The 24,795-nt window shown below is 43.5% G+C and overlaps 1 protein-coding gene across 1 annotated transcript; it reads right to left on the bottom strand.

Moving 5' to 3' along the window:
* Positions 1–1,442: 1,442 nt before the first annotated feature.
* HGFAC (HGF activator) lies at positions 1,443–24,585 on the bottom strand. Its single transcript, XM_081021563.1, has 11 exons — positions 24,374–24,585; positions 23,293–23,356; positions 21,745–21,876; positions 17,870–17,980; positions 11,977–12,151; positions 11,557–11,642; positions 10,455–10,707; positions 6,269–6,408; positions 5,682–5,822; positions 3,524–3,672; positions 1,443–1,720 (listed from the first exon to the last, which is right to left on the bottom strand). Exons 1-11 carry the CDS (start codon positions 24,440–24,442, stop codon positions 1,529–1,531), a joined length of 1,512 nt encoding a protein of 503 aa, XP_080877689.1. The 5' UTR covers positions 24,443–24,585; the 3' UTR covers positions 1,443–1,528.
* Positions 24,586–24,795: the final 210 nt, after the last annotated feature.

Here is a 24,795-nt window from a genome sequence, read left to right as displayed (position 1 = left end):
TCTTTCCCATCACCCTTGAACTGTCTTCTACTGTGCTATGGCTGCCAATCCCGAACATGAGTGTTTTAATTGCTGTATGGAAAAAAGTGGGGCCTCTTTTTTTTAACCTCATGACAGGTACCCTCTGCTTCAAAATACTTATGGTAATATTAAATGTTAATCTTCCAATCTCTTCATTCTGTGCCTCATCTGCTGGCAACTACAGACTTAACTGCTGGTCTCATACAGTCTGCCCAACTGAAATCCAAATTTTAGCTTACCTGTGGTTGGGCAGCAGTACCCCCCCCCAAAAAAACCCCCACCAGTAGCAGTAGTTTTTCTACATGACGAAAACCATGAAATTCCCTCTCTAGACAATGGGTGTGTGCGTTACTCTAATATTCCTTATCTCCATAGTTTCGACTGCTATCGATATTCCTGCTATCAATATTTATGATATATTCCTTGTTCATGACCTGCGCAAGCACTTGCCTGCAGCTAAGCCTTAGAGTGTGGGCAGTGCTAGGCTTCTGCACTAGTTAAATGTTAGATCACATGCTCAAAGGAGTAGACTTCATGCTTCCCTGTTCAATTTGTTGACTCCACAATTGCAGTACAGCAAATAATTCTCTCTTGCAAGTGTTTTCCAGAATGCCAAGTGAGGCATACTTCCTGCACTGAAGGAACTCTCTCTCCATAAAAGAGAGGGGGAGTCCTTTTAAAACAAGGGGTAGTGTTAAAGCAAGGTAAGTACTCTGCGAATGTTTTGCTCTATTGATACCTATCCTGTTTCTCTGCTTCCGAATAGGGCAGTAAAATGGAGAGTTCAGTTCAGCTCTAGTGCTAACCACAGCATAGTTCAGGCATGTCCAAAGTCCATTTGGGGGTCTAATCTGGCCTGCCGGTCAATTTAATCCAGCCCCCATGGCAGTATATGTCCTGGGGTAAAATTGTAGAAAAAGCTCAGCAACTTCAATCCTAAAAAACTAAAAAAAGCTCAACAACTTTGGTTGGCCCTCACGCATGTTCACTTCATCAAATATGGCTTCTTTGAAAAACATTTGGGGACCCCTGGCATAGTTACTGGTGACCATAATGACTATGTACCCACCCCTGTGGTGCAGTGCCTGATCCTGACCACTCCCACACTCTGATTACAAAACAAACAAGCAAATCCCCAAATTTCAGGTTTTGCACAATTGGCTGCAAGGTGTACGTTTCAATTAGATTGTTAGTTTTCAGTTGAATTCTCACCTATGTGAAAATATGTGTGTATATCCTGTATAAACGCTCATATAAAAGTTTATAATTTCTATTTCTATTGTCCCCCCCCTTTTTTTTTTTAGAATAATGCACATTTTTTGTGGGGTAATGCTTTTGGACCTTTTAAACAGACAGCTTAGGGCTTCATCTGAAACAAGTCCATTATTGGGAAGTACGGTAGATAGAAAGACTTGGCAGAATCAGGTGGAACAGGGTGCCTTTTAATGACAGCAGTTAGCATTATAAACAATGACGGTGGCAATCCATAATTTCAGCAAAATGCCCTTCATCTGGGTAAGGAACTACGGCTGCTCTTTTGGAGCCGGTTTATCTTCTCATTTATCCAGTCCACATATTTGGTCACTCTTGTATAAACACCAGGCTTCCTCGCTTTGCCACATCCATCACCCCAGCTGATAATGCCATACAGGTAAGATACGCCATCCTTTTCACAGGCCAGGGGCCCCCCAGAATCTCCCTGTTTCAAAGATAAATTTAAGGACAAAAGTATTTCACTATGGTTTCCATTATTTGGAAATATTGGCTCATTTTATTTATCATAGGTTTTGCAAATGACAATCTCTGTGTCTTACGAAATAATTTTGCTTGTTGTAAGCTCAATAACATTGCAAAAGGAGACTAGCAATACGGCTGCAAATAAAACATTTTAAGTGTGTTTTAAGCGCAATATACAATGTGACACTAGATGGCAATGGTGAGCCTTATGGAAAATTCAATGTATTTTTAAACATGCTCTTTCTTTTTTTTAAAAGCAGTTTCAAAGCGGTTTTTATATGTGTCTAGATTCTACCTGGAACACAAGCTGTGTAATAAATTGGGAAAATGTAAATAAGAAAATGGGGACCAAGCATGCTCATATTCCTTACCAGTGTCATAAATTGCCAACAGTGCAGGACACTGAGAGGCCTTTCAAAACAATTGCCAGATAGTTTGGGCCAAATAATTAATGCTCATATGGTTGGAGTATTTCCTCGAATATTTGGGCAGGGCCTTTCAGTGCTCACCATTTATGGTGGAATAGTTGTTGGGGGCAGGGGCAGTTGGCATCTTGCCACACAACATTGGCATCCTTCAGCTAGTAGTCAAGAATAATGTACTAACAAACCCTCCCTTTTTTATACTACAAAACCCCCAACTTCTATGCAAGATCTGGAGTGGATCCTCAATACTTTCAGTTGTGGGGCCTGTGACAAGGGTCAGCCTGAGAAAACTGCAGGACAATAAATTGTTCAGCTCTAACTAAAAACTCCAGGAGGCAATGAAGTGGAATGACAGGCAAGGCCCCAGGCAGCAAAGAACGCCTCCCTCCAGCTCTTCAGCTCCAAACCTGAGGTGCGGCCCTACATGTAGAACTGACATATTTCACTTCAGTTCCTTCTTCACAAAAGGAATATCCTCTGGGAATTGGACGTTTTTACGATTTGCACCCATTGATGGCCCTGCCCATGCATTTTTAAAAAGTACCGTATTTTTTGCTCTATAAGACTCACTTTTTCCCTCCTAAAAAGTAAGGGGAAATGTGTGTGCGTCTTATGGAGCGAATGCAGGCTGCGCAGCTATCCCATAAGCCAGAACAGCAAGAGGGATTGCTGCTTTCACTGTGCAGCAATCCCTCTTGCTGCTCTGGCTTCTGAGATTCAGAATATTTTTTTTCTTGTTCTCTTCCTCCAAAAACTAGGTGCGTCTTGTGGTCTGGTGTGTCTTATAGAGCGAAAAATACGGTAAATGGTGGAATTGATAGGACTCATAATAGCACTTAAAATGTGGAATTCTCCAGTCTCCAGAGGAGTCAAGTCTATATCTAAACACCTTAGCTGTCCTTGGTCCTCTACCAAAACCCGAATGTTTCCACTTTGATTTCCACACACACACACACACACATCACACACATTATCATTCTGGGTTAGTGCAAGAGCATGTACCTGGTTAGGAGTGGTGAGCTCAGATTTTTGTAATGGAGATCTCAATCTCATCTCCACAGTCTACATTTCAAAAGGGATTTATCTCCCATTAAGCAGAGATGGCCGCTCCACTAGGCTGCTCCACCACCCCTTTAAGAAGAGAACTTACACCAAACCCAGTATTTTTTTGCATTCCCTAAGGAAGGGGGAGGAAAGATGTCCTACACAGCCCCCCCCCAAAAAAATCCAAAAACAAATTGTGAGCAAAACAGAAATGCCAAGAGGGATTCATTGGACTCTCACATTCACATTCACTCTCTTGTACAAATTTAATTCAGGCAGAAACTCAATAATATTACCTGGCAGGCGTCTGATTTACCATCAAGGTAACCAGCACAGAACATATTTTCACTAATGTCAGCTCCATAAACATCATAGTTTTGACATTTGTAATCAGGGATGATCGGAACTGATGTTTCTTGCAATACTTTAGAGTAGCTGGATGAATCTGTGGAAATAAATTGTATAGAAAACAATTAATTCTAACTAGAGCAGAGTAGATTAACTTGAAGTGTTTAAAGTGCTTTGCCAAGCACTCTCCCAAGGGTTGGATTCAACAGTAGTACTACTCAGAGGAGACCAATCAAAATGAATGAATATGACTAACAGATCCATTTAAAAGGGTCTACTCTGAGTAAAATTTAGTTGGCTACAACCCGGAATAGTTTACATATTTATGTTATGGTTTATATGCTACGTTTTGGCTCAGATACCCCCAATGTTGTGAACGGAATATTTGTGCAAAAATAACAATAATAAAAGTACAATCAGTGCAGTAAATTAAAATAATATAAAATAGAAAAATAAAATGCAATCACACTAGTTATATATTTGCGAGCTGGATTCATTCTCAGACACATTTTCCCCAGGGTGGTGTAGTGGTTAGACTGCCAGACTAAGATCAGGGAGACCAGGGTTCAAATTCCTACTCAGTCGTGAAACTCACTGGGTGACCTTGGGCCAGTCCAGCGTCTCTCAGCCTCGTCTACCTGCCAGGGTCATTGTGGGGACTGAATGAGGAGGGGGAGAACCATGTGCACCACCTTCAGCAACTTGGAGAAAAAGGCAGGATATCAGTGCAAACCAACCAACCAACCAACCAACCAACCAACCAGACAAATAAATACTATTCTCACTTGGAAGCCAGGTTAACTCGCATCCCCATTGCCCATCCTAGTCCAGCTGCTTCAGTTTCGCACCTAGGAGCAAGCCCACCCACAAGCAGTCACCCGGGGGAGTGCCCTCACCCTCATCACACCCCAAAGGAGAAATCCTCGGAGGGGGGCTGTCCCTATCATTGCCATCCCACCAGGGCTGGCCTGCTCAGTCACCCACTGCCCAAAAAACCTGCCAAATAGGCTTCACCTGGAAACAGCTCTGGCCAAGTTCTAACTCTTGCTCTTCACAGGTGGGGCCAGCAGGCCAAGCCTTATGCAAGACGGGGCTTCAGCAGTGTGCTTAAGCATTTAACTTGACAAATATTCCATTTACTTCTGAGCATTTCACTGAGCCAACTCAGAGAATCGGAAAGGAACATTGAACTCGCAGCCCTACTACTGTAGAATACCCTTCCTAGCCTACTACAGTGGTACCTCGGGTTAAGAACTTAATTTGTTCTGGAGGTCCGTTCTTAACCTGAAACTATTCTTAACCTGAGACACCACTTTAGCTAATGGGGCCTTCCGCTGCCGCCGCGCGATTTCTGTTCTCATCCTGAAGCAAAGTTCTTAACCCGAGGTACTATTTCTGGGTTAGCGGAGTCTGTAACCTGAAGCGTCTGTAACCCGAAGCATCTATAACCCGAGGTACCACTGTACTGTACTCCTGAAGTGACAGTCAGAAGGGTGGCATATAAATTATTATTATTATTATTATTAATATTATTATTATTCCTGTATAATCCCATTCACAGTCATGGTTGACTGGCATTGCCTTTTGATCACATAACCATTTCTTTCTGGCCCCTAATTTTCCTCTCCAGCACTTATTTCTTTCCTATAGTTATTCCGAGGGCTCCAATTCCCTTTTCTCTCCATATCCCCTGGATCATGTAGTAGGCAGAAAGGCAAAGGGCCGCTGTGCAGGACCAGGTGAAGGAAAGAAAAGTCCCTCCGCATTTCAGCCTCTGAGGATTTAGTGGCTATTACAAAAGAGAAACTACATTTTAAAACTGGATGCAATGTCTAGAAAGCAGGTGCCATACTTTATGCTGCACTGTGCTAGAATTCCGCGGCAAAAGTCAAAGGACATTTCAGCAAAACAGAGCTAAATCATGCTGTCAATAAAATAAGTAACAGGTGATATGTGTTCTTGAACTGGCCAAAGAAGTGATTCAGTTGACAAATCATCTGCATGAAGACTAAAGTGATCATAGTTCTAAGTCTTGCCTACTTAGAACATCTGGTTATGTCTCTGGTCAGTATCAGCAGCACACATAAAAGCAATATTCTAACTTACTTTCATGTAAGTGTCCCCATCCTGCAATTTGGCATTTCTGGTTATCTGGAAAGAGCATTCCCTTTTCCGGCAGGCAGATTGGTCGAACAAACTGGGACTTCACTGCACAGCGTTGATTCACCTTCTTCAACTTAACCAAAACTACAAGAGAAAATAACTTTTTTTAAAAAATCACAGAAAGTGACTGTAGACTGGTTCACTTGATTTTGAAATCATCAAGCAATGACCACACGTGGATGACCCAGCCCTGCGAGTGAAGAGCTGAGATTTCAGGTACTATTTTTTTTTGGCCTCTCACCTTTGTTCAAAAAAGCACTTTGCCACTAGGAATGGGTGGAATCATAAAGTTCTTGTTTTTATCAAAAGCTTTCTGCAGCAAGGAGAGCAGATCTATTTTGATCTTCCCAAACTTTAGAGTGGATTGCCCTATTGAGGATGACGTCTGCAGTTCAGTCTGGCCAGGCACAGGGAGCCAGAGCTACACTTCCGGTGTCTGATGGGTGGAAGGGATGGCAATATCACTGCCCACTTGGCTGCACCTCAGTCCACACACTTAAAACTAAACCAGAAAGAAGAAAAAGGCTCACCTATATCATTTTCAGTTGGGTTGTATACTGTGAAGTCAGGGTGCATGAAGTACTTCTCCACATCAAATTCTTGAGTAACAGCTGTTGTCATATTAAAAAAATGTTGTCCCAAAACAATTCGAATTGTTGACATCAGCGGACTGAAGAAAAGAGGAAAGAAAATGATGAAGAGAATGAGGGTATTAAGCTACATGATGCATTTTAAATATTTTATTCTTATTTATCTGTATATTTGAATGATTTTGTTATGACCTTAACAAATACACGTCCTTCCTTCCTATAGGTAAGGAACAGAATATTATTGTATTATAATATTTAAATTGGCTGACCCAGCAAATAACATTTTGATTGGGGTGTCAGGGTGCCAATGTAACATTGTGAGTTGCAGTCGTGATGCTATAAGCCAACTGGAACATAGGCAGTAGCCCAGCAGAAGCAGAAGGAATAGCAGATATGGGCATGACGGCCATGCTCACCAAATGAAGAGTAACATTTGGTAACACAAGAAACTTGCTTCCAAAAAACATTTTGTTGTAAGGAAAATGAAGGGGGAAATTCAGAATAGCAACTGCTTAAGACAATGTTGTATCACCTCTCCACAAACAAACTGGGAGGAATGCTCAGTAAATGGGTTACCTGGAAGTGACCTTGGTTTGACATAACCTTTGCTTCCATCCTGTGGATTTAGTTCTGCCATTGGGCTGCTGAACTAGTGAGGATGTGCCACACTGATTCCTTCTGATTCATGTGGATGCAAATGAGATTGTCAGCCACAGTCTTTAACTTATAGTAAGACTCTGGGCAGGAAGCTGAAGGGCCTTGGGGCAAAGGTGCCTTTTTCACCACCGCTTCCTGTTGAAGGATGTGACCCAGGAAGAGAGAGGAAAATCCTAGAAGTAAACCACTGACTGTGCAGTTGGTGTTGTCAATAAGGATTTCGCTTCTTGGAGCATGGTCTCCGCTTCCTTGAGGAAGGACTTCTGGCAAGAGATTGGTTGCACCTCACCGTGGAAGCCAACCGTTGCAAGAAAGGTGCTTTGGCTATGTCTGAATCAACAGGAAGAACAAGCAAGTAGTACTTCCTCTGCATGGAGAAGACAGAGACATGCTATAGGATGACAAAGAGAATGTGGAACTGCTCAGCACCTTCTTTGCCTCTGTCTTAACCCAAAAGAAAGAAGTGCTCAACAGAATACATGTTGCAAGGAGGGAGATGCAGCCCAGATAGGAAAAGAACACCTAACTACTTGAAATGTAGAACTCTCCAGGGCATGGTGCACTACACTCAGGGATACTAAAGGAGCTTGCAGATGTAATCTAAGAATTTCTGTCTATAATCTTTAAGAAATATTGGAGAACAGATTAGGTTCCTGCCGAGTGGCAGCAGGCAAAGGTGAATAAATACCAACTAGTCAGCTTGACACTGATACCAGAAAAGACTTGTCGAGAAGGAATAAAAACATTGCTAGATGGGAATTTCCCAGAGATCTACTTTTCAGCATCAAAGGAAGGAAAATAAGAACAAGATCAGGAGTGCAGAAGGGACCTGGAAAAGAGTTAAGAGCCTCGGACAGAAGATCACCAGGTTGATGGGCTATATGAAATTGACGGAAATGACTGGCAGAACCCGAGACCAGGGAGAAGAGACGGTGGAAGAATATTGGAAAAAGTTTAAAATCTATATATGGAAATAATGTAAAATTAATGAGTGTTAGAAAAATGTTGGAAGGGAATTATACGGCTTTAGTAGAAATGTTAGAAGGAATTAAGCATAAATAAGTATTATAGTATTAATGGAAAATAAGGTTAAAATATGTTAAGATAATTACATGACAGAAAATAGAGAAAGATGGAAAGGATTTGCTGAAACAATTAATAGAAATGGAATACAAAAAGGGAGGTGAGAGGAGGTCGATGAAACAAGGGAATGAAAGAGAGGATATTGAGATGGTATGATGTGTGTTTTTTGAATTGTTTTTGCTTTTGTTTTGTTTAATGTGTTGTTAATGTTGTGTTCTGTATTGTTTATATATTGTATTGTATTGTTTTCTCTTTTGCTTTTCTTCTTCTTTTCTTTTTTCTTTTCTTTTCTTCCTTTTGTAAGGTTTAAAAGCAATAAATATATTATTATTATTTTTTTTTAAAAAAGCTTGACACTGATACCAGAAAAGGTCCTGGATAAATGGTCAGTCTGTGGGCACTTAGAAAAGGATGCTGTGATTACTAAGAAACAATCTCATTTCTTTTTTTGATAGAGTTGCAGGATTGGTGGATCAGGGCAATGGTGTAGACATAGCATTTTTTGATTTCAAGTCCCCCATAATATTCTGGTGGAGAAGCTGGTGAAATGTGGGCCGGATGAGGCAATTGTTAGATAGATTTGTAGCTGGTTGACTGGCCAAACCCAAAGAGTGTTTACAAATGTTTCCTCAACATATTGAGGAAAAGTGACAAGTGGGGGTGCTGCAGGGTTTTATCCTGACCCATTGCTATTCAACGTCTTTGTAAAGACTTGGGTGAAGGACTTGAGGTGATGCTCATCCAGTTTGCTGATGATCCTCAGGGTCCCTTCCAACTCTACAATTCTATGACACCAAACTGGGAGAGACAGCGAATGCTGCAGAAGACACAATGGGGATTCAATATGACCTTGACAGATTGGAGAACGAGGCATGAAAAACCAGCTGCACAAATATAAGATGGGAGACACCTGGCTTGCCAGTAGTACATGTGAAAGGTGTCCAGGGGTCTTAGCAGGCTGCAAGCTTAACATGAGTCAACAATGTGATGCAGCAGCAAAAAAGCTAATTCTATACTAGGCTGCATCAACAGAAGTATAGAATCCACGGAAGTAATAGTCCAGCTCTATTCTGCCTTGGTCAGACCACACCTGGAGTACTGTGTCCAGTTCTGGGCACCACAATTTAAGAAGGATATTGACAAGCAGGATTGTATGCAGAGTAGGGTGACCATGAAGATAAAGGGTCTGGAAACCAAGGCTTATGAGGAGGGGTTGAGTTGGGTACGTTTAGTCTGGGAAAGATGAGACTAAGAGGAGATATCTGAGCCATCTTCAAATGTCTCAAGGGCTGTCACATGAAAGATGGAGCAAGCTTGTTTTCTTCTGCTCCAAATGGTAAGATCCAAGCCAATGGCTTCACGTTACAAGAAAGGAGATGCCGATTAAACATCAGAAAAAACTTTCTGATGGTAAGAGCTGTTCGACAGTGGAACAGACTTCGTCAGATGGTGGTGGACTCTCCTTTAAGCAGAGGTTGGATGACCATCTGCCGTGAATGCTTTAGCGGAGGTTCCTGCATTGTAGGGTGTTGGACTACATGACCTTTGGGCTCCCTTCCAACTTTACAATTCTATGATTCTAGATTTAAACTGTAGAATATGTAACATCAGGTATGCAGCAGATAAAGACATGACTGGGTCAAAAGTGGGGTTGCATCCGTAAAGCCCTGTGCATAGTGCCCAACATTGCTGTTTGGAAGCCCCATTGTTCAGGAGCTCATTGGAGCTTACAGAGAGCTGCGTGTGGCACTTTGAAGCACCAGAGTTTCAAAGCAATACACACACATTTCTGCAAGTACCGGCAATCAGCTGGTCCCCTGATGATCAGCAGAGAGCTGTGAAAGGAGCTTTAAAGTCCTGGCAATCAGCAGTTTGTTGGGACTCCAAAGTGATGCACACCATACTTGTGGTCAAACTTGGCCACAGAGGGTGGGGAAAATAAGGATCCAGCTGCCAGCCAGTTTCAGTTCCCCCCGCTCTGATAGATGGGAGTTGGGTTTCGCTATATTCCTGGCATTGCTTCTTTAATACAACATCAGCTGCACCTTCTGGGAATTGCTTTTTATTTATGCTTGCTGTTCCAAACTGTTAAATACTGTTTCAAAATATAAAAAGTTCTGAGAGTCCCATTATATAAAACACAATTCCTTTACAGTCTTTGTGATACCTGCAGGCTAGAGCACATGCTAAGAAGCCTTATCTTTGTCTTATTACTTCCCAGGGCCCAGGGCCTGCTTGCTTCTAGAGGTTCTGAGCATTAGGGATTCTTGCCTCAAACTTCATTCCATCTTCGCTCAGGGGTCTCACATGAAACATTTTGTTTGATTTAAAAGCAGTTTGAGGCACGTGCAGTGAATTTCAGATGAAATCAAAGCATAGGCTCTACCTATCAGCAAAACAATGTGCAGCTGTCACCACCCAACAAGAACGAAGAAGGCTTCCAGCACAGAAATTTCTCCCAATATATATGCTGGCCAGCCAGGGATGTGATCCTGGCAAGGAAGAAGATCCTCCTATAATTCTGGGTCTTAAGAAGTTTCGCTTCTTATGTCTTCTCCCACATAAACTCTGGACCACGGCAAAGTCATCAAAAGTTTCCGGGGGTGGGGGTGGGGGTGGCGGCCGCCTTCTTCTGGTCCCTGAGTGAAGAACAGACATATTTAATCTTTTACCCATTTTTACTACTGAATCTTTACTATTTACTTTAAATAGCTACGGAATATGATTACAGGGCAAAGAGCTCTTTTCTGATTATGGCGTCTTCAGAGTGGCATAGCAGAAGTGGAGCAGCTTAGTTTAGGCTGCATCTTCTCATTCTGGGCGTTTCCTGCTTGCTGCTCAACCTGATGCCATCCCACTAACATCAGAGTCCAAAACTGCATAGGAGGGGTAGAATCACCCTGCTTATGTCATTCCTAGTTCAGCCTTTGATGTTAGCATTGTGCTTCCCTTCCCTGTAGTGCTATGTTCCTTTGTTGCTGGACTTGGGTTGGATCGGGCCATTTTATTCATACTAGTGAGTAGGGTCTCAAACTCAAGCACTTATCAGCCAGGTGCACCCCAGTCCTTCAGAGCCATATCATGCGCACACAACATTATACAAATCCATCTCTTCGTCTCTCAGTCCTTCCCCTGGAGCAGAACTTGGGCAGGCTGAATGCCCCAAGTCAGCCTTGCATGAGAACTGACACGGTGAGCACAGAAGTCTTTAAGGATTCATCTTTACAGCACAGCAGCAGAACTTGGTCTGGAGAGGAAGGGGAGGCATATACTGGGCTGGGCTGGGGGAGACAGACAGGACTATCTAGGGAGCTGTTGTACCAGCTGTTATCTGCTCCAGAACATTCTGACCTTAAACATAAGAAATGGCACGTGACCTGTATATGGAAGGGGAAAGAGACTTGTTCCTCCCTTACATTTACTAATTTCACTTCTTCCTTTGCTTATGCTAACTTCAAAAAGCCCCATGGATGCAAAATGTTACTTACGACATAAAGTAACATTGCAGTATTCCCAAGATACTGAGTTTTCTTTGACTGTGTAGCACCATGGCTCCTGGTCTTCATCTGGGTTTCTAACACAGTGGGGAAGGAAAAACATTTGCCCCTTAATGTTTGGTGAACATTGCTTTTGTCACTAACCCCACCATTTTTTCCTCTTATGCAAGTTTGGGTTTTCTTCATATACCTTTAGTTCTAAACCCAATTTTCTCTCTGGTTTCTGTCTGCATCATTCCAGTGGCTTTGCTAACACACAATACCGCACATCTATCAAAGTAGAGAAGAATATGTCTGCATGTGCGTATATGTGTGCAATCAGAGAGTCACTGGGGTGAGAACCAGGGTGTAACCCACAAATGTCTCTATTTTTACTTGTATTTTCCTCTATCTACCAGCTAATTTTCTTACCGGCAGTATGAATGTGGTCCCAGTCCCAGTTGCACGGGGTTTTCAACTATGTCAGCATGAAGCTCTTGGTAAAGGAGATCTGAATTCCATGGCAGACAATTATCTCCAGAAATTGTCTTTTTCTCAATGCCCCTGTAGTCTGTCCCATTACCAGAATAGCAACGTTGGCTAGGACCTGGATAAACATACAGAAGTCTTAAGTAAACATCTGCTAGCATAACATTATCCACTTATTTCTGTGAGGGAGAGGGTGGCGCTGTGGTCTAAACCACTGAGCCTCTTGGGCTTGCCGATCGGGAGGTCGGCAATTCAAATCCCCACAATGGGGTGAGCTCCCGTTGCTCAGTCCCAGCTTCTGCCAACCTAGCAGTTCGAAAGCACACCAGTGCAAGTAGATAAATAGGTACCGCTGTGGCGAGAAGGTAAACCGTGTTTCTGTGCGCTCTGGTTTCTGTCACGGTGTTCCGTTGCGCCAGAAGCAGTTTAGTCATGCTAGCCACGTGACCCTTTCCACAGCCACATGTCTGTGGAAAAATGCTGGCTCCCTCGGCCTGAAAAGCAAGATGAGTGCCACACCCCATAGTCGCCATTGACTATGTCCAGGGGTCCTTTACCTATTTACAGTGCTTTTTTTCTGGGAGGATGCAGGGGTACGCATACCCCTAAACATTTTGTGAATCTAGGTTTGAACTCATTGAGGGGCAGTATTTCAATATGAGTAGGAAAATGAGAGTACCCCTAAACATTTTTTTAAGAAAAAAAGCATTGCCTATTTACCTTTTACCTATCCACTTATTATTTACACACACACGTGTTTGTGTACTACTTTTATATCCTGCCATTCTTCCAAGGAGCTCCAGGTGGCGTGCAGTGAGCTCTCTCTCTGCATTTTGTCATGACAACAGTCCTGTGAGGTAAGTCAGGCTGGGAGGTAGTGACTGGCTCAAGGTCGGCAGTGAGCTTTATGGCTATTTTAACCTTGGTCTCCCACTTCCTAGCCCAACACTCCAGCCACTGGTTCTCTCTTGGTCCATATGGGCAGTTGGTCTACACATTATTCTGTTAGTGATAACAGTGGCATAGCGCGGTTTGCCAGTACCCAAGGAAAGGCAATTATTGCGCCCTCTAACCTGTGGTTCCTGTCAGGGCTGGATGGAGGCAGTGGTGGTGGTGGGGAAGTATCTTCCCAGCAAGGAAAGAAGAAGAAGAAGAAGAAGAAGAAGAAGAAGAAGAGGAGGAGTTTGGATTTGATATCCCGCCTTTCACTCCCTTTAAGGAGTCTCAAAGCGGCTAACATTCTCCTTTCCCTTCCTCCCCCACAACAAACACTCTGTGAGGTGAGTGGGGCTGAGAGACTTCAGAGAAGTGTGACTAGCCCAAGGTCACTCAGCAGCTGCATGTGGAGGAGCGGAGACGCGAACCCGGTTCACCAGATTATGAGTCTACCGCTCTTAACCACTACACCAGACTGGCAAGGAGGAGGAGGGGAGGAGACAGTGGCTGCAGCCATTATTATTGTTGTTGTTGTTGTTGTTGTTGTTGTTGTTATTTTAACATTTTTACATCACTTGATTGGCTTTTTTAAAAAACCAAACCCTCAGAGTGGTTTGTTTTTCTTTTGGAATCCCCCCCCCCAACTTTGTGCCCAGGGCAACAGCCTCTCTGACCTCCCATGCTACAGCACTGAGTGATTAGGCAAGCTTGTGTTGGAAATGACCCAAGCTGCTTCCAGAAAAACTGGGAAACATTTCAGAATATTGAGGCGATCCAAATTTGTCCTACCCCCCCATCTCAATGTGACCCTAGTCCCACCCACCCCCTCTTCACCACACCCTGATTTCTCCAGCCATCTTCTCCTTTCAACTCTATTTTCTGGGCCACCACTGTTGATAGTGGACCTGGCTGTAGGCCACTGGGAGAGAACATCATTGCCTTCACATTGCAGCAGCCCTTGGTGAAGCTACATTTCCCAGGGCAGGGCCACTTGTGTGCAGTACACAGCTTGGATAGAATGGATCCTGTTCTCACTATAAGCACACCTGACTGCCCAAGGAAAGATGAGGCCAATGTTATCAGCCCCACCTGAAACCTATGACCCACGCTCTTCTTTTGCAATATGTCTGAAGAACTATGAATGGCAAGCATGGTGTAGTTCTGTTGCTTTGTTGAGTATTTAGCAAACTCTGAGAATTGAGCAGTTTTATTTCACCATGTTTGCCTAAAAATGTATCTCTGTTCTTGCAGCTGTCTTACTACTTTTCTCCCTTTTAAAGCATTAAATTCTGCTGGATTTTGCCACCTAGTGGTAAACAATAAGAGCTGCAGTTTCTTATCTGTAAAGTTTCACATCATCTGCACAATATTTAATTTTTTTTAATGATCTTTTGTCTTTTGTGGATGAACAGGGAATATGACAATGAAACTACAAGGACTTCAGGGCAGCTTGGGTTGTGGTGGTAGTGGGTTTTCCTCTGTTTTTTTGGCCCTCTTTACAGCAGGGGTTTAGATGATAGCCAAAGGGAGAGCAACTGTGTCAGCTAAGGTGCTGAAAAAGCAAGTTAAATGTGATGGCCCAACACAGTGAATGAAGAGTAAAATGGTCATTGTAAGAAGCAAATATCTGGTTATCTAGCTAGACTACTTGCCCAGCCTAATCAGTTGCTATTTTGTCCACCATACTATAGAAAAAGCATGAAGTTGTTGGCTTGGTGGCAAAGAGGGGTTATTTGAATCCAACCTAATCCAGTTTCTAGACCATCTGACTAGGTTGGACATATGGGATAGTTCTGGAAGTCAACCCTATGAGGAGTGGGGAAGGCATGGCTGCTACCCACGCCACCCCACACCCTGTCCCCACCGCACCTCCTGCCATCCGCTAGAGTGTTTGTCTAGTAATCTAGCCAGCCTTTCCTTGTAGCCTATCTGTCCAAGTTAAGTCTGCCCCCTAAAAGCTTAACCATTTTGGCCCAATCTCCCCTCTGCTTTTTATATCAGTCCTGGAGGTTCTGCTGAATATGATTAGAAGAGACCGGTTGGTTAAAGGTATACAGGTCGGAGCCAAACAGTACAAACTGAGAGCATTTGCAGATGACTTAGTATTGACGTTATAGGAGCCAGAATCTAGTACTAAAAGGGTTTTAGAACTAATTCAAGAATTTGGTCAACTGGCAGGATTTAAACTGAACAAGTTAAAAACTAATGTTTTAGAGAAAAATTTAACACTGATTGAAAGAGAGAGGTTTCAGAATGAGACAGGCCTGACTGTGGTTAAGAAAGTGAAATACCTGGGGATTAACATGACAGCCAAAAATGGGAACTTATTTAAAGATAATTATGAAAAATGTTGGACGGAAGTGAAAAAAGATTTAGAAATCTGGTCAAATTTGAAGCTTTCACTGTTGGGCCGTATTGCTGTGATAAAAATGAATGTATTGCCTAGAATGCTGTTTTTGTTTCAAACATTGCAAATTGTGGACAAGATGGATTGTTTCAAGAAGTGGCAGAGAGATATTTCTAGATTTGTCTGGCAGGGCAAGAAGCCTAGAATAAAATTTAAGATATTAACTGATGCAACGGAAAGGGGTGGATTTGCCCTGCCAGACTTTAAACTTTACTATGAATCAGCAGCTTTTTGCTGGTTGAAAGAATGGCTACTTCTTGAAAACACAGACATTTTGGACTTAGAAGGTTTTAACAATGTATTTGGATGGCATGCATATTTATGGTATGACAAGGTCAAAGCGCATAAAGCATTTAAAAACCATATTGTCAGGAAAGCACTGTTTAATGTTTGGATAAGATACAAGGATTTGTTGGAAAACAAAACCCCAAGGTGGCTGTCACCGATGGAAGCGAAAGCTCTGAAAAGGCTCAATATGGAGGCCAATTGGCCGAAATATTGGGAAATTTTGGAACAAGATGGAGATAGACTGAAACTGCAGAGTTTTAAGAAACTAAAAAATAAACTGTGAGACTGGCTTCATTATTATCAGGTAACGGAGGCATATAATTTGGACAAGAAAATTGGCTTCCAGGTGGAAAAATCAAAATTAGAAACAGAACTGTTAGAACCCAAAACTAAGAATTTGTCAAGAATGTATAACTTGCTGTTGAAATGGAATACTCAGGATGAAACGGTGAAATCTGCTATGATTAAATGGGCACAAGATGTTGGACATAATATTATGTTTGCTGACTGGGAACAGTTATGGACCACAGGTATGAAGTTTACGGCATGTAATGTCCTAAGAGAGAATATTATGAAAATGATATACAGGTGGTACATGACCCCAGTCAAGCTTGCAAAAAATCTACCATTTGCCTGATAATAAATGTTGGAAATGTAAAGAAACTGAAGGTACATTTTTTCACCTTTGGTGGACGTCCCCAAAGATTAAGGCCTTCTGGGAAATGATATATAATGAACTGAAAAAGGTATTTAAACATACCTTCTTGAAGAAACCAGAGGCCTTTCTCCTAGGCATAGTCGGCCAATTGGTGCCAAAGAAGGACAGAACTTTTTTTATGTATGCCACAACAGCAGCAAGAATACTCATTGCAAAGTATTGGAAGACACAAGATCTACCCACTCTGGAAGAATGGCAGATGAAGGTGATGGACTATATGGAACTGGCAGAAATGACTGGCAGAATCCGAGACCAGGGAGAAGAGTCGGTGGAAGAAGATTGGAAGAAATTCAAAGATTATCTACAGAAATATTGTAAAATTAATGAATGTTAGAATGATGTTGGATAGTAATTAAGTGGTTTCCAGCTGTAATGCTTTAAGGGAATATGAAAAAAGGGTTATAAATAGGTAAAAATTTAATATTATTACTTTTAAAGGATTTGCTGAACCAACAGATTGAAGTGGAATACAAAAAAGGGAGGTATGAGGAGGTCCGGGAAATAAGTCATAGGAAAATAAGTAATGGAAAATCTGTGTGTTTTTAACTATTTTTATTTTGTATTTTTGTCATTTTTTTTTCATTTTTATTGTAATATTTTAAAAAATCTTAATAAATATCTTATAAAAAATAAAATAAAAGCTTAACCATTTTGTTTTTTCTCTCCCAGCTTGAGACAAAAAGTCTGCTATCTCTCTCTCTTTCAACTCTGATTTTGTAAGTAGTTCCTTTCAAGATAAATCTGTTCCTGCATGAATAAAGCCTTTGAACTCCAAAAACATAAATGATAATTTCAATCTCATTCACTTGAGCTGCAAGCTCTCCTAACACTAGAAAAGGTAGACCTTGCCGTAGGCATGCATGCATTGGGACAGACTACATAGGGCTGCCTTTGAACACAACTTGGGAACTTTAACTGGTACAGAATCCAGCTGCTCAAGGTGCTTGCCAGGTTAGTCAAAGCATATGACATAAACTCTATACCAGTTGCACAGGTTGTCAGGATGCTCCTGGGCCCAATTCAAAGTCCTGGTTTTGGCTTCTAAAGCCCTAAATGGTTTAGAGTCAGGTTAGTTAAAGGGCTGATTACTTCTATATGGACTTGACTATGCCTTAAGATTGGCATCAGTGGCCCTGCTTGGTAGGTTTTAAATACTATATTGTTGAGAAGTCAGAGCAGATAAAGCCTCCTGTAAAGTAGCCTAAAAATAAACATGAGTAAATAAAATGTCCATATTGACAGACAAGCTGTGCCACAAGAAAGGGCAGCAAGAGTCCAGAGTTCCAATAATTTTAAATCTAGTCCATTCAACTCCGAGAATCAAGCATTAAGGAGCAGGGAGCTGTTTATCAAATTCCAAAACAAAATTTATGAATACCTCATAGAAGGGTCCTGGATATAGCATAAGCCTCGGTGAACGAGGCCTAAATTCTGTGGAAGGAAATAAGTCAAAGAGCCAAACTGAGTGAAAGTAGAATACAACTCACCCACGTTGCAATGTTTTCCTGCCCAGGGTGCTTTGCAGTCACAGACTGTTTCGTTAGTGAAGACGATCTTCTTGCAAGTACTGCCATGGGGACATGGATTGACGGTGCAGCCTGCAAGGTGAAGCAGAGGACTTATCCACACTGACCTTTTGCCCTGCTCTGTCCGGGCAGAAGCCTGCACTTGAACGCTCCGTGTCCAAGCATTTCCTACCCTCCACCCCAGTTTCCCCCACAAAAACTCGCTCTTTAAAGCTGAATAGGAGTAAATGTCAATTCAGGTTTTCCGCACATTGATGTTTGCTCCAGTTGAAGGTTTGTCCACACTTACCTTTCCTCTGCGCTTTCTGAGCGTGGATGCAATTTAAAGTTCTGTGTCTGAGCGGACTCTCTCTTTTCGCTCTTTAAAGTTCAGTTGGGGCAAATGTCAATCCATGGAAAACCTGAATTGACATTTAACCTTTAAAGAGCGGGTTTTAAAGCTCCAGAGCAAGAAAAGGAATGCTAGGACACTGTTAAGGAAAAATCTGGGTGTGAGGCTGCTCAGTCACCCAGCTGGTCGGGCAGAGCCCGCGGGTCCCTGCGGAATAAAGGAAGGAGTCCAGCCAACCGGAGCAAATAGCTGTAGACCAAAGTTTATTGCGCAATAGGTTCAAAGAGCAAATTTTGAACCCCGAGGATGGGGTGACAAAGACTTTTAAAACTTTCCCAGCACATTCCAAAATACAGTTCGAAGGGGAGGGGTTAACCTTGGCAAACATGTCCAGACAAGTCCTTGGTACAAGATTAGCATAAGCAGACATGGGAGAGCAAGACTCAGGTATAAGATTAGCATAGACAAATATGTCTTAAGTTCCCACCACCCAAAAGTACAATAGAAGTTCCTTTGCATGTCTGGAGCCTGAGGCAAGTCAGGTGATGAGATTTGGCTTCCTTTGGCCAACAATGAGCCCAGCAATTTTCACCTCTGAGAACTTCCTGGAGTCCTTTTTCAAGGGGAAAATAGCTTTGGAATGGGGGGAACTGGGAAAGGAGATGATTTTATATTATTTTTAAAGTTAGGTGACTTCCCTGAGCTGTCAAGTTGGAAGGATATATTCAGGCATAATATTTGTAATATTTAACTTTAAAGATGTGCCCCCCCCCCGTAATTTCCGTAACAACACAGTGCATTAACGTGTGAACCTCTGCCTGGAAGGTAAGCCTTAACATGCACACAATACCCACAGAAACGGCCTAAAGTGTTTTTGTGACAAATGCTAAGGCGCACATTACTAGTAGGAAAATCGAAAGGCGAATTAAAACTGGACCAACTCCATATTATTCCCAGAGTCTCATAGAATACATATAGAGATTGAGATATTTAATGTCAGCTGAATTCTAACTGGAATAGAATAATCTCCTTCCTGAAAAATACTTTAAAAATCCAAAAGACTCAGGTATAAGAGTCTGAGGGAGGAGGAAACTCTGGTACTTTCAGTGGCTGCACCATGACTGACCATGAACACACCAAAACAATACATTGGTACCTCGGTTGAAGAGCAGCCCTGTTTATGAATTATTTGGTATACGAATTCAGCAAAACCGGAAGTAGTGTCCCGGTTTGCAGACTTTACCTTGGTCTACAAACAGAAACTGAATGATGGAAGGGCACCGGCGACGGGAGGCCTCATTAGGGAAAGTGCGCCTTGGTTTAAGAATGGCTTTGATTTAAGAACAGACTTCCAGAACGGATTAAGTCCGTAAACCGAGGTACCTCTCTCTCTCTCTCTCTCTCTCTCTCTCTCTCTCTCTCTGTGTGTGTGTATACACAGGGTGACTTTAACAAAATATTTTTCCCCCTCTCCTACTCCGCTCACCCCATTTTATTTTATTTTTTTGCAAATTAAATTTTTATTGATTTTCAATAAACATACATACATTCATATATAGGTTACATATTTAACTTAGGTGCTATCATGCCTCTGAGTGCCCTCCATTTCTTTGGTAAGTATCAAATAAAGTTCTAATGTTGCGTACTTTATATATCATATTATCACACGCTGTAAGAGTTATTCCAACCCTACCAGTGTCTTCAAAGATTTACAATTGTTTCTTATATACATCAAATATTTACTCCAATTTTCTTGAAACTTCTGCTCACCCCATTTTAATTTAATATTCACGTTTATAAGCTTGCTTTTCCTCCCAAGGAGCTCAGCGTGATTCACGTAGGCCTTTCCCACCCCTCACCCTATTTTCCTCACCACCAGCCAGAAAGCAGCAGTGGCCTCCATGTGGGCACACGCAAAGCTCTGTACGCATATGCGTACACATGCACACACTGCTTATGGGGAGCAGCAGCAGCAGCAGCAGCGGCAGCAACCCGCAACCCCTATTTCAGGCACACAATTCCGCTGTACTACTTAGTCTCCTCTACCCCCCCCCCCGAACGAAGGCTAACCAACACCTGGGGCGGGGAAAACCGCTGGCTGCACACGCGTTGCGCCACTGCATATGATGCATGTGTGGTGTCACTACATACGATGCATGCATGGCGTCGCTACATAGGGTGCATGTGCGGCGTCGCTACGTACAATGCATGCGTGTGACACCGCACATGTGTTGTACATAGCGGTTTGCTGCCGGCGCCACCTGAACATCGTACGGACAGTGGCGAGATCCTCTGCTCACGGCTGCAGTGTTAGTGGACCGATCCTCCAATTGTGGCTGTAACGGCGACGGAGGGCTCCCACCGCCATCCGCAGGGCGCTCGGGCGGCGCCGGTGGCAAACTGCTATGTACAGCGCATGTGCGGCGTTGCTACGTACAGTGCATGTGTGAGACACCGTGCATGCGTTGTACGTAGCGGTTTGCTGCTGGCGCCGCTCAAACACTGTACGGACTGTGGCGAGATCCTCTGCTTGCAGCTGCAGCTGCGAACGGAGGATCCTCCACATGCGGCTGCGGTGCCACGATGGCTACTCATGCCACCGCACCCAGGGGTGGTGGGGCGAGCACCACACGGGGTGCCTTCTTGTCACCCCTCCAGACATGGCACCCAGGGCGCACCGCCCCCCGCCTTCCCTGCAGCACCATTGCCCCCCCCAACACACGCACATTGCAGAGTGTCTGTCCTAAAGTGACTGAAACAGCCACTTCACAGAGGCAATCAGCAGGACATGCTATTTCCTTTTTTTTTTTAAAAGAGAGGAGAAAGTGCACAGCATTTCTGGTTGTCTATCCCTTCTTGCTAGGCAAGGAAGCTGGTGCTGCAGTTCAGAACGGCTTTAAAGCCTCTCCTCCTTCTTCCCCCTCTCCATAGCACTAATGATCCTTCCCCACTTTGCCAAGAGGGAGAAAGGACCACTTCCCCCTGCAGCCTTTTTAAAGTGACTGTGGCTTGGTTGGGGAGCCGGGTGAGGAAATATAAACCCAGGAGAGGGCAAAGAAGCAAAGGGCCCCACCCAGCACCTCCTCCTGCCCATTGGGTGGATGCCACCTTCCCAAGGGGCAGCTCTTCAAACATAGGGAGGCTGCCAATGGAGGCAACGCCATGGGACTCCCGTGTATGGAGCAGGGCAGAGGCAGGGGGTGCAAAAAATGGTTGTGCCTTGAGAAATTCATTTGTGAAGGCAGGACTATCAACTATTCAGAAGTGGTGCCCATGATCTGTGCAGCCACTTCACAGATTACATTTTAAGATGCATACCTTTTAATTGCTGTAAGTGATTTAAGGCTGAGAGTATGACTTCTTCACTACTCTTTGCATTATTTAATGCAATTCAACTTCTGTGTCTCAATCATTTTATTTTTTTATCATTTCACTGGACTACATATAAACGGATTAGCAAACATACTAAAATAAAGCATGCAGTACAGAAGCTGTATAGAAATACCTGTGTGCTGTGCATATTGGCAGTTAATTAGGTTGTTAACGCATGTGCATTTCTGCACTATCCCTTGGTAGATTCTTGGCCAGCTTTCTCCAGTTGCAAAATATTCATGCAGAGTTTCATCAAAGCATTTTTCTGCAGTTTAAAAAAAATGCAAAAGAGCACATTAAGCCTCTTTCTTTCTTTCTTTCTTTCTTTCTTTCTTTCTTTCTTTCTTTCTTTCTTTCTTTCTGCATGCTATAAAAGAAACATTGCTGGAGTGCATATGAAGATGTTCCTGGCTCCGGCCCATCTGGTCCATCACCATGACCAACCAGGTGCCTATGGGAAACCTGCAAACAGGACCTTCTCCCCTTCTGCTGTTCCCAGCAGGCCCATGTGGAGCTTGTCTGAGGCCCGGGGAAGGAGCAGGGGCATAGCTAGCTGCTCTGGCACCCAGAGGGGCAGGGCGAGCTGCCCACAGGGGCACTGCGGCAATCCGCGCATGTGGGCGCCGCACAGAGTCAGCATGGCGATCCGTCTGGGGGACGGTGTGGCGATCCGCCATGGGGGACGGTGGCTCGGTGAGCTGCCCACGGAGTCTGCCTGGCGGACGCAAGCCCCACGCTGCCGTTTTGGGCAGTGCAGGACCCTGAGCCATTGGGTCACTCCCAAGAGAGACGTGTGGCTTGAGCACACTGGAGGCCAGGCCCCGCGGTAAGTGCCAACCCCTGCAGTGTGCCATTCTGTCACCCCCCTCAAGGATGACATCTGGGGCAGACCGCACCCCCGCACTCCCCTTCCTACGCCCCTGGGAAGGAGTCTTGTTAGAATAAAGTATAAACTCAAACAAAAAAGCAGCCGGGCCCTGGCACTCCACCTCCCACCCCCAGCATAGCCCTCTAGGTGCCCCCTCCCCTCTACATGGGCCTGGTTCCCAACAATGCGTGTTCAGAAGTATGCTGCCTCCGACCTCCAAGAGCATAAATTATGAACCCTAATATTTTTCCAGTGAGTAAATTACAGCAGGAAGTTCATTATATTGGAGGGACTGCAGTATATTGGGCATATGTCGCCCACCGCCATGAGGTTCCTAGTAGCAGAGAGACTATCCATTTCCATAGCCATGAATAATGTGGGCGAACCAGAGCTGGGAGCAGAACTGAGGGATGCAAGCCCTTCGAGTGAATTGAAGACCTCCTCAGCCCAGCCAGAGGTGCTGCAGAGGAGAAGCAGTGAGGAGGTCACCTCCCAGCCCTGCGAGGTCTTGGGGTGCCACCTTGTGGCAAGGAAGGCAAGGTTGCTGACCCGCTTCTCATATTGCGAGAACTAAGCAGGATGGCTCTCGCTGAGAATCCAGCCTCAGGTGCAACCAGTTTGCCATATCAATTCAGCTGGATCATGGAAATAACCTTTGGAATCACATCTTGGAATCCATCTTGGATGCCGTCCAGTGAGCAATTTTACATGCTGTGAAAGCAAGCTAGAAAGGAAGGAAGGAAGGAAGGAAGGAAGGAAGGAAGGAAGGAAGGCTTAGTTTGTTGGGGAGGCACATTAAAGCATCTTTGGTACCTCTGGAGTGATGAACTTCATGTTTGGATTCTCCTGGCTCAGTACCAGAACTGTTCCTTCCTTCCTACAAATAAAACAATGAAGAACAAATTTGCTTTTGTAGAGGATTTTCTCAATACAAAGTCCCTATTGGCAGAAGAGCAGCCAGGGATTGCCTTTTAAAAACAACTCAATCACCTGAGGCACCGAGGCAGCAACCTATGGCAGCTTTTAGTTTCTGCCTTTTTCTCACAGACATAAACCTTGCAATAGGCCTATTAATAATACATTTGGGGATGCCTTGCAGTTGGGAGCCCTGTTCAACATCTATATAAAGACGTGGATGAAGGATTTGAGGGGATAATCCTATAATTTGCACATGACACCAAACAAGAAGGGATGGCAAATGCCAGAGAAGACAGAACGAGGATTCAAGATGACATTTACAGATTGGGGAACTGAGCCCAAACTAACAAAATGAATTTCAATAGGGGCAAATGTTATACACTTAGGCACAAACAAACAGCTGCACAGATATAAGATGAGGGGCACCTTGCTTGCCAGTAGTACAAGTGATAAGGGTCTTCGTAGGCCACAATCTTAACATGAGTCGACAGGGGGATACAGTGGCAAAAAATAGCTAATATTATTCTAGGTTGCATGAAGAATAGCATCAAGGGAAGTCATAGTCCTGCTCTCTTCTGCCTTGGTCAGGCCCCACCTGGATTACTGTGTCCAGTTCTGGGCACCACAATTTAAGAAGGATAGTGACAAACTGGAAGGTGTGCAAAGGATAATTTAGATGACATTCCTGCACTGCAGGGGTTGGACTAGATGACCCTCAGGTACCTCCCAACTCTACAATTGTATGAAAGTCCTCCTTGAGTCTATGCTCTGGCCTCCAGTTTCAGGGCAGCCATGCTTAAGGTTCTTTGTTGCACATTTTAAATGCAGTGTACACCAGTGCCAAAACATGTTTCGGTTTCGGGACATTTACAGCACATTTACTAAGGAGTATGTTCTTTAAATATTGGTGGGGCATACTTCTAAACAAGCAGGTTTATGATAATGTTGTGGGAAGAAAATGAAGAGGCACACTTACCATTCGCTCAGGAGTCCTGCTTAACGCCAAAGAGAGGGTAACAACTATGGAGCAAATGTAGACTTTCATATTTCACCTTTTTATTTCTCTTTACTTTTCCTCTTTTGCAACTCCCTGTAATTTTCCTGGAGGAGTGGGCCTTCCAGTGTCTGAAAATCCAGAGTGGGAAGTCTAATCAACATTGGGGCTTATGGAAACCGCCTGCGTTAGAGAGTATGTTTGACTTTTTAAGCAATCACTCGTTCAGCAATGTTAATAAGTAATGTGTTTGTGTACAGAGGTAAATACTGGTTTCAGAAACATTTCGGGGAAAGCACACACAAAAAGTAGGCCCAAGGATGGACTAAATATGCTGCATCCTGAACAGTTAAGAATTTGGGTTAGTTCCCATTTGGGCTGATTAATATTTCCCCAAAGTTTCC

This window comes from Podarcis pityusensis (assembly GCF_964106645.2).
Source record: "Podarcis pityusensis genome assembly, chromosome: 9".
Taxonomy (NCBI): Eukaryota; Metazoa; Chordata; class Lepidosauria; order Squamata; family Lacertidae; genus Podarcis; species Podarcis pityusensis.
This window is presented reverse-complemented; position numbering and strand designations above follow the sequence as displayed.

Excerpts from the sequence above, each read along its gene's own strand:
- HGFAC (XM_081021563.1), bottom strand. The coding sequence starts at position 24,442 with ATGAAAGTCTACATTTGCTCCATAGTTGTTACCCTCTCTTTGGCGTTA. Across the intron at positions 12,152-17,869 it reads AGGAAAACATTGCAACGTGG|GTCCTAGCCAACGTTGCTAT; the intron begins GTGAGTTGTATT and ends ATGTTTATCCAG. Across the intron at positions 11,643-11,976 it reads GGACCACATTCATACTGCCG|AAACCCAGATGAAGACCAGG; the intron begins GTAAGAAAATTA and ends CCACTGTGTTAG.